General features: G+C 41.3%; 1 protein-coding gene across 1 annotated transcript in view; it reads left to right on the top strand.

The window, feature by feature from the left end:
- Positions 1-835: 835 nt before the first annotated feature.
- The window catches only part of SLC1A3 (solute carrier family 1 member 3), an 81,549-nt gene continuing 72,148 nt past the window's right edge, over positions 836-10,236 (top strand). Inside the window, exons 1-2 of the mRNA XM_003925918.4 lie at positions 836-981; positions 2,947-3,222. Of these exons, the coding sequence (XP_003925967.1) occupies positions 3,042-3,222 (181 nt within the window). The 5' untranslated portion in view covers positions 836-981; positions 2,947-3,041. The remainder of the gene's footprint in view (positions 982-2,946; positions 3,223-10,236) is intronic.

Genomic DNA, 10,236 nt, shown 5'->3' with positions numbered 1-10,236 from the left:
TTCACAATTTGTTTTTCTTTTAAGAAAAGTGGACTAGAGGTGCAAGTCACATTCTCAAGGGAATTTTTTAGCTTTAAAAATGGTGTATGTGGCAGAGAGGACATTTAGCATCCTTTAAAACTGAGACATCTGAACAGCTATTTACCTTTTGAAATCACCAAATCTCAAGTGTGCTTTGCATTCTTGGTCTTAAAATACTTTTCATTTTCTAATTTGGCAAAAATCCTAGTCTCTTTACATTTGTTACCTTTTCTGTCTACAACACAGGCAGCGTGAGCTAAATTAGATTTGTTATAATGAAGTTTAAACTGCTGAAATAGAGGTATGTCTCTAACTTTAGACAAGTTTAGGGAATCGTAGTAAGCATTACTTTTTTCTCCATACTTGTCTGCATTCATGGTCTTCCCAAAAAATGTCAGTTAATTTCCCGATTCTAAAAAGAGGGACTTTTTCGTAACAGTTGTACAACCAGGCAAAAGAGCACACCCTAGTCTTCCCTGAAGGGGAGGAAACCTGCAATAATGTGAGGTAATTATATTTGGCCTTAGAAAAGTCTTTGAAACGTTCTAATCAAGCCTTTCAGCTTTCCGAGTGTGTGCGCTTTATTTTTACATTCGTCCTGGTCCCGGTTTTGCATTTCTAACGAAAGTGAACTGACAAAGCGTGAAAGTGGTCTAAGGAGCAAAACAAAGCCAGCAAGCCTGCTTCTGGTGTGCCAGGATGAATCAATATTCCGGAGACCTCGGGGTTTCCCCCTCCTACCCTGTGCGGTTTCCATTCCCCACTCCTCCTTTCCCGGACACAGACTCCTCCCCTTTTCTTAAGTTGCCCTGATAGTAACTTGCAGTTTCAGAGCACATGCACATTGTCAGGGCCAGCCTGCCTGCTCACGCGCGCTGCGGATTGCTACTCCGCTGGACCTGCTGGGGAATTCACCTCCTTACTGCTTCGTATCTTCCACCCCTTACAAAATCAGAAAAGGTAAGTGTCACATCCTGTGCTCCTGCTGGGTTTAATTTCGCCTTTCACTTCTCTGCCGATGTATTTTGCCTCCCAAGCAGAGGAGTAGTTTGAGTCAAGGCTAGCCATTTTGGTAGATAAAATCCATGTTAGTCATCTCACGTCCTGAGAGTGTGGTGTCTATTTATGCTGGATCCCCTGTTAATTTGGAGTTGAGTCATTCGGTGGGGATTGGGGGCAGATTGTGGCGCGAGATCTAGAAAAGGATCAGGGTTAAGCGAGTCTGCTTGAAAGTGACTGGTAAGAGGAATCAGAGCTATTAGTAAAAAAAAAAAAAAAAAAAAAAAAAAAAAAAAAAATCTGGTCTCTTCCATCTCCTCCCCCTCTTCGCCTCTCCCTAAGCATTTAATCCCGTGTGAAGTCTTAAACAAATTGTAAGTCTTAGTATCACTGACCCCAACGTGCAATTTTATTTAAAAGGCAATCTGTTAAGTCTTTTTTTTCCTGCACTGGGATTTGCTAAAAGCTTGCGAGGAGTCATTTGTGAGGAGTCCGTTGGTTTCCAGTTACCTCCCCCACAGGCGCACACGCTGGCTGCTTGCGTTGGCAGCAACACACATCCATGGTACGGCTGGTTTTCACTCAGATTGATTATGGGAAGGGCTATGTATTAGAACTCCCGTAAAGCACCAGGAGGAATCCCTTGATTTTTCAGACCAGCTGATTTCCACCAGGAAAGAGATTTACTGAAACGTAAATAGCCTGAGAGCTTTAAAGAAACCAGAAACCACACACTGTAATGTTTGGAATGAAAATTGGTTTCATCTCCTCATCTGTTCTAGAAATCCTAAATTTTAAAATGCTAAAAAGTCAGCAATCGTTTCCTCCGAAGACCCTGGTATGTGTGTCATAAAGGCAGACCCTACTTTGTACTTCTAATTGTGATAAAAAAAAAAAAAAAAGAAGCTGAATTCTGATTTCAGATGATTTATAGATGTGCCCAGAGCACTTTGCTTATTTCATGGAAAAAGAAAATGAGAAAGTTAACCTGTAAAATAGTCACATGTATTTCCCATGTATTGTGGGCACTCATGTTCTTTTTACGATCATATTTACTAGTAGACGTTATCGTATTTTTTCTTAATGAAGAAAATAGCTGGTTACTTTACTACATATAAAAGAGACAACTCCCATCTATCAGTATCTTAATTTTTTTTTTTTTTTTTTTTTTTTTTTTTTTTTTTTTTTTTTTTTTGAGACGGAGTTTCGCCCTTGTTACCCAGGCTGGCGTGCAATGGCGCGATCTCGGCTCACCGCAACCTCCGCCTCCTGGGTTCAGGCAATTCTCCTGCCTCAGCCTCCTGAGTAGCTGGGATTACAGGCACGTGCCACCATGCCCAGCTAATTTTTTGCACTTTTAGTAGAGACGGGGTTTCACCATGTTGACCAGGATGGTCTCGATCTCTCGACCTCGTGATCCACCCGCCTCGGCCTCCCAAAGTGCTGGGATTACAGGCTTGAGCCACCGTGCCCGGCAATTATTTTTATTTTATGCCTTCAACCATGTATACAGCATAATTTGTCAAGTAATTGTTGAGAACTTACATTCAGTTTGATTGGACATTTACTGAGTGTACATTTTGCAAGGCATCAGCTGGGTTCTGAGGGTGAGGGTGGGTACAGGGGTTCACAGTCAGATCCAGCTCTGAAGAGCCCTTTTATAGCCTCATTGGAGAGGGAAGGATGGATTTTTAAAAAGAAAATAGAACGTAAGTTCTGCATATATATTCTAAATATATATGCACATTTCTCACACGTGGTCCACTAAAATATGCACACTGCAGCCTTGAAGCCTGGTATTGTGGCTCTCCAGTACTTGATTCCTGCTGAGTTTATGCAATTTGCCAAGAGCTTGCCTGGTGTAGAGCAGCACTGATTTCTCACCCCTGGACGCTGTAACTCATGTCTCTTTTTCTCCTATTCTAGTTGTGTTTTCTAACACCAAAGAGGAGGTTTGGCTTTCTGTGGGTGATTCCCAGACACTGAAGTGCAAAGAAGAGAGACTCCTAGAAAAGTAAAATATGACTAAAACCAATGGAGAAGAGCCCAAGACAGCGGGCAGGATGGAGAGATTCCAGCAGGGGGTCCGTAAACGCACACTTTTAGCAAAGAAGAAAGTGCAGAACATTACAAAGGAGGATGTTAAAAGTTACCTGTTTCGGAATGCTTTTGTGCTGCTCACTGTCACCGCTGTCATTGTGGGTGAGTCATTTGATTAAAAACAAAACTGTATCTTGTTTCTCTGGGGCATCTGGCTGCCCCAGGAACATTATCAGGTGAACTAGTTGTAGGTATCAAAATGATAGCCCAGGCTTTCCTCTGAACTTGATGATTTTTCTCCATAAAATGACTGTTTTGGCATGTTTGGAGCAATATATGGTAAACCCATCATTACGCATCATTAGGCATTATGCAAATCAACTGTATGAGGAAGGAAAATATTTTCCCATTTCATGTAAGGATAAAGAAGTGATAATTTAATCATTAGGCATGACAAATCAAGCATGCTACATTTGACCAAAATGTAATTATATACAGTGTCAGTTGCACTTGAAACTAATTTATGCAACTAGTACACCTAAAATGAGATGTTGGTTCCGAATAGTAATTATAGTCTAACTGGTGCTGACTTGAAGCTGAATGTCAATGCTTAGACACAGAGGCCAAATCTTTTATGTGTTTGTACTCTCTCACCCAGCAACTGGGAAAGATGGATTGGAGAAAATATTAACACAGATCTCTTTCATTCATTGCTTTGCAGAGCCTACCATAAGCAGCTATATCTTTCTTGAAACATTTTCATGTTACTAATTTAGCAGGGTTGACAGTAATCTGTACTAATAAAATACTTTCGTTTTGTTTTGTTTATTGATCATAAAAGTTATAGTTTATTACTTATGGGTGGTATTGATCCTACTTTAAAATATAGCTGAAAAAAACCCACTTATTTGGAATTTTTGACCAAACCAGTATAGAAATCCTTAGGTTGACAAATATATGAGCCAATGCCAGGTTGTAAAAATATTCTAACTTAACCTAACAATTTGCCACCATAAAAGAGGCATTTAGTACAATTTTAATGTCTACTCTGGAGTTTGCCAAGATTTCTATCGACTTTAAAGAGATAATGATTTAATAAAGATTAAGAAAATTCTGTAGTATATAAATACAATAACTTTTCAAGAAAATAGAATTCTTAAATTGTAAACAAATGAAATATGACAGGAGAGTTTGTCAGAAGACTTTAGCTACATCCCCCTTTAACATCATTGTCTCCCATTAGTAATCACAGGTGATTAATGATGATTCAATTACTTTTAGAGATATTCAAAGAGAACATGTCATAATTGACACAGAGAAGAAATGGCTTTCCATAGTAGGTTTACAGGCTTGAATATATTCCTAGATGAAGTATTTCAGTCCCACATCATGGTCCTGGAAGTCAATGCCTCATTTTTCACTCTGAATCAAAGTCATTGCCAAGCCAAGCAGTAGCTGCATAGTAATAATAGCAAACATTTATATAGTACTATTCCAGCTACCCTGTAGGAATTTTGTTTATATTATCTCACTTAATCTTCAAATAAGCCTATGAAGCGAGTGGGAAGGCAGAATCTTCCTCATTTTGTGAATGAAACTGACTGTGGAGAGATCAGTTTGCCCAAAGTCACAACACTAGTAAACGCTGGAGCTGAAAGTCAAATTCAGTCTAGTGCCAGAGGCCATTCTCTTAACCACTCTATTCTTCCTCTGCTCTGCTGCTAGTTGACATCTTGTAAGAGATGCCAGGAAGAGAAATACCCTCATGAGTTGATGAAGGCCAGTTAGCTAGCAGTGCTAGAGGCATTCACATAGCATTGCCATTTTACTGTATGATTTATCCAGTTGAAGTAAACAGAAAACTTACAATTCTCTTATAGACCATTAAGCCACATCCTTCTCATTCATTTAACAAATATTCATTTATAATTCATGATCCTATACGTATAATAAATAGTGCTCAGTAATACCGGAGTACATTTGAAAAAGATGGAGAAACACCATTCAAAATGGTGTTGTAAACACCAGAAGAGTTGAATTTCTAAGACAATAAATAGAGGAATGGAAAGCAATAAAACTTGAACATGGAAGACAGATTGATGGAGAAGGAAGTTTGTAAGTGATTAGTACAAAGAAACAACATCTCTAATAAAACGAAGATAAGGCCAGGATTTAAAAGTCTGTTTTTCACTAAGAGTTTGGGATCATTCCTCACCCAGTAAGGGTTTTTTTAAGATTTGTGAGAATTGCAATAAGAGTTGGCTGAGCCAGGGTAGATAAGTTGGCTGGGGGCCCTCATGGTTGGCTTTACTAACGGAAACTGAGGAGGCAGAAGCAGCAAGAAGAAGGCACTAACAAAGAAACACATGAAAAGAGCTCATTGACAGTCAAAGAGACCACTGAGCCTACACCAAAGACTTGGAATAGCAAATAGACAACTTAGGAGCAAACAGATTTAGGAGAGAAGGAAGAACCCTTCAGTTATCTGTTAGTGTGTCTTCCATTGGAGGGCCCAGTGGATATAAAGGCTCCATTTAGCTTGTCACTGAGTTCCATGTCTACCAGTCCTAAGAGATAGGAACAGAATGTGTCAGTAGACCAACTCTTAATTTATTTGCTGTAGCATGAGAAAAAACAAGAAAGATGCTAGCAAGGAAGAAGGAGATAATTATTTTCCCCAAAGATGAGATGAGAAGAGCTATAGCTGTTACCTAGTTTCCAAATTCCTAGATTTTTATTGCTTTTATTAAAAAAAAAAAAATCACTGGGAAACCTATGCACTGGGTTGAATGTTTTGTTCAGTCTGTTTTGTTTTGCCTTTTTGAAATAAAATATATATGATTTAATGTGTGGAAGCGGAAACTAGAAAAATATTATAATAAAGACATGTGAATCCATATATTCAAAATAAAGCAGAAAATTATAAATATTTTGATTATCAATTCATCTATAAGCATAAGTATAGAGCCATTTGTACCATTTTATGTCATTTCTACTGTCATTTCTAAGCAATGTCAAAGTCTGAATGTGCCATGCCATCACAAAAGCTAGTGTAACAGGAGTGGGTTAGCGATCTGAGAGAACACAGTGCCAAGCTCCACATCCCTTAGAGAGTCCATCATGAAAGCATTAGATAATGGGCTGCCAGGGCTGTTGTGATATCTGTCTGACAAAAACCACATTGAGAAGAGAGGTTATTGTCTTTCTTCCTGCAGAAAGCTGTTTCTCCTTTCAGACTGTGGTAAGTTGTGTTAGAATGACCTCAGACATCTCACTGAAAGAAAGGAAAAGTCCTTTGTCATGTTCAACTCACAGAACGCTGACTCTTTCCATGGCTAGGGAATGAATTGCACAATAAAAATGAAATCTCAGGCCAAACAATGAAATGGGTCATAAGATCAGCTGCGAGGTAGGGGGATATTTATAAATAGGAATGCATAGAATTGAGCTGTGGTTTTACCTCAAGGCATTCACAAACACAGTAACTAGCACCTTTCTCTGATGTTGGTCTTCACACACACACACACACACACACACACACACACACACACTTTACATTTGAGTTCTCCTTTATATGAATTTGGAAAAATTGGTGACTTCCCAGGAAAGAAAACATCCTGACTAAATTTTTACAAAACATTTCTCCCTGTTCCCTAATACTCTGGCAATGAATTTAAATTGCACTAAAGTTTGGTGCAATTCTGTAACATCTCTAAATGGCTATACGAGAAACTAGTCAGCATGTCTGCCTCTTGGGATAGGAACTAGGTGTCTAGGGAATGGGGTGGAAAGAATACTGCTTTTCTTTGAGAAAGTTTTTGTATTTTTTTTTTTTTACCTCATTCATATATTATCTACTATTAGCTATTATCTACTAAGTAAATAAGTTAAATTATTTATTTTTAAAAATTCAATGCCATTCAATTTAACAAATATGGGATGTTATATAGCTTGCTCTGTGCTGTGCAATGGGCATCCCCTGTTCTCGGGTAATTTCATAGGAGACGTGGATGAAAAATAAGATGAGAATGGAACATACAAGGATCAGAGGTGGTAATAGAGAAGTTTCTAATTAGCTGTAAATATTTTTTAAATGAGTTCATGTTATGCATATTTTTCTATATAATATGGCATTTTTCTGTGTTGGTACTTTAGAGCAGGCGTCCCCAAACTACGGCCCACGGGCCGCATGCGGCCCCCTGAGGCCATTTATCTGGCCCCCCGCCGCACTTCAGGAAGGGGCACCTCTTTCATTGGTGGTCAGTGAGAGGAGCACAGTATGTGGCGACCCTCCAACGGTCTGAGGGACAGTGAACTGGCCCCTTGTGTAAAAAGTTTGGGGGGCCGGGCGCGGTGGCTCAAGCCTGTAATCCCAGCACTTTGGGAGGCCAAGGCAGGTGGATCATGAGGTCAAGAGATCGAGACCATCCTGGTCAACATGGTGAAACCCCGTCTCTACTAAGAATACAAAAATTAGCTGGGCATGGTGGCACACGCCTGTAGTCCCAGCTACTAGGGAGGCGGAGGCAGGAGAATTGCTTTAACCCAGGAGGCGGAGGTTGCCGTGAGCCGAGATCGCGCCATTGCACTCCAGCCTGGGTAACAAGAGCGAAACTCCGTCTCAAAAAAAAAAAAAAAAAAAAGTTTGGGGACGCCTGCTTTAGAGGTTCCATTTTCTTTTAATAGGTACATTAGGAGCCCTAAATCTGCCATCTGAAAAAAGGAAAAATGTGGCTCTTGATGAAGGTATATCTGGATCATGTGCCAGCTGTATTATTTAATACCTTTGTGATCCAAAAGGAGGCATCGCTGAGTCTCAGTTTCTTGTAGCTATAATATATATTTGCTATAGTTATTATGTATTGCTAACAATAATAGAGGCTGGGCACAGTGGCTCATGCCTGTAATCTCAGCACTTTGGGAGGCCAAGGTGGGAGGCTCTCTTGAACCCAGTAGTTTGAGACCAACTGGGCAACATAATAAGACCCCCATCTTTTAAAAAAATGGCCGGCATGGTGGCTCCCCCTTGTAATCCCAGCACTTTGGGAGACCGAGGTGGGCAGATCATGAGGTCAGGAGATCCAGACCATCCTGGCTAACATGGCGAAAACCTGTCTACTAAAAATACAAAAAATTATCTGGGCATGGTGGTGGGTGCCTGTAGTCCCAGTTATTTGGGAGGCTGAGGCAGGAGAATTGCTTGAACCTGGGAGGCAGAAGTTGCAGTGAGCCAAGATTGCACTACTGAACTCTAGCCTGGGAGACAGAGTGAGACTCTGTCTCCAAAAAAAAAAAAAAAAGAAAGAAAGAAATAGTCTTGTTGATGTTCACCATATTGGGCTGGGAACAATGGCTCACACCTATAATCCCGTCAATTTGGGAGACCAAGGAAGGAGGATCACTTGAGCCAGGAGCTCAAGATCAATCAGGGCAACACAGTAAGAGCTCATCTCTACAAAAACATTTTTTTTTAATTATCCAGGTGCAGTGGTACATGTCTGCAGTCCCAGCTACTCAGGAGGCTGAAGTGGGAGGAGGCTTGCTTAAGCCCAGGTAGTTGAGGCTGCAGTGAGCCATGTTCCTGCCATCGCACCCAGCCTGGATGACAGAGCGAGACCCTGTCTCCAAAAAAGAAAATAATAATAATAATAGCTAACACTGACCATGTATGCCAAGCATCGCTGTGTTTAAGCATATTAACTTTATTTAATTCTCACAAAAATTCAGAGAGGGAGGTAGTTTTATTGCTTTCATCGTACAAAGGAGAAGACCGAAGCTCAAATCCCTATCGCACGGCTGGTAGATACTGAGTGGGATTCAAATCCACTATTCCGTCTCCAGGTTCTCATTCACCACACTGTTCTGGGTACTATTCCTAGGCCTCAGAGAATACCCATTCTAGCTTTACTCCAGCAATTTGTTGAGGGTCTGCCTGAGGTAGCAACGGAAAAGATGGAAAAGAGAGGTCAAACTGAAAGATCACTGGTGAGACTTGGTGATGGATTCAATGAGAGAAGGCGGACTGCAGGCCAACAGCCCAGTTTCTGGCCTAAGTGGAAGAATGGCTGATGATGCCACTGTTGAAAGCAGAATACAGGAGAAAGATGGGGGCCTTGGGAGTGCATGAGATAAGTTCAGTTTGGACCTGTTGAGTTTGTGAGGTGGGATGCCACTGAGGTGGATATACAATGGAACAAGCTTGCTCTAGATCAAGATTTGGAAGGTATTCCCACAACCTCCAGACTGAACGAAGACAGTTCCGTCTTTGGATTTCAAGTGAATAAGGATGAGTGAATAGAGCTATCCTACTGCGTAAGTGAGCCTATTCTGTAAGTGAGTCTTTTCTCGGGACAGTTTCCATAACTATAGGGCTCTTCCTTCATGCTCAAAAGCACTCATTTTCTAGAAATGCCATAGTGGCGTTCTGTGCCTGGACATAACTGGCCGAGTCAGTGAGGTCAGCCAGGCAGGTTAATCGATGTGATTTGCTATCAGCTGCTGGACTGAACCGACCTGTAGTGGGACCACATTAGCCAACTGCTTGAGTTCGTGGAGTAGGCACAGTCAGGCACCCACATCAACATCCTCTCGATTTCCTGAACCCCTGGTAGCAGGGCATCTTTACACCGATTGAACAACAGCAATCCAAAGAATGATGGACAGATATCTGGGTTCAGACTTATGGTTTCTTCATCACTTCCTGGAAATGAGCAGGGAGAGAGGAGCTTCAGGAAGCTGGGGGTAGGGGGATCCTGAGTCCCCTGGTGTTACCAGAGCTCAGCTGTACTGTCACTCAGCAGAGACTGGGAAGGGAGAAGAGGAAGCTGTGGATTTACAGAGCCTTGCTCTGGAGAAGCCACACTGCGATAGGGTATAAGAACTAGGGTCTGATTTCTCTGTGCTTTATCTTCTCCCCTTGGAAGCAGAAATACAGAAAAATTGTCAGGGCTGGTGATGACACATGCGCCCAGAGCACAGATGCATCTCCGCCCTCTCCCAGCTTCTCCAAAACCACTCCAGGAGCTGCCTCCTACTGTGAGGGTGTAGCCCCCTAAGGTACAGCGGAGATCAGAGCTATGTGTTCTGGAGTCGGACAACCTAGGTTTATGTCCAGTTCTGGAACTGAGCCTCTGTTTCTTCCTGTATAAAGTAAATAATTATGAAAACTCTCTGCCA

The sequence above is a fragment of the Saimiri boliviensis genome, chromosome 1, assembly GCF_048565385.1.
Source record: "Saimiri boliviensis isolate mSaiBol1 chromosome 1, mSaiBol1.pri, whole genome shotgun sequence".
NCBI lineage: Eukaryota > Metazoa > Chordata > Mammalia > Primates > Cebidae > Saimiri > Saimiri boliviensis.
This window is presented reverse-complemented; position numbering and strand designations above follow the sequence as displayed.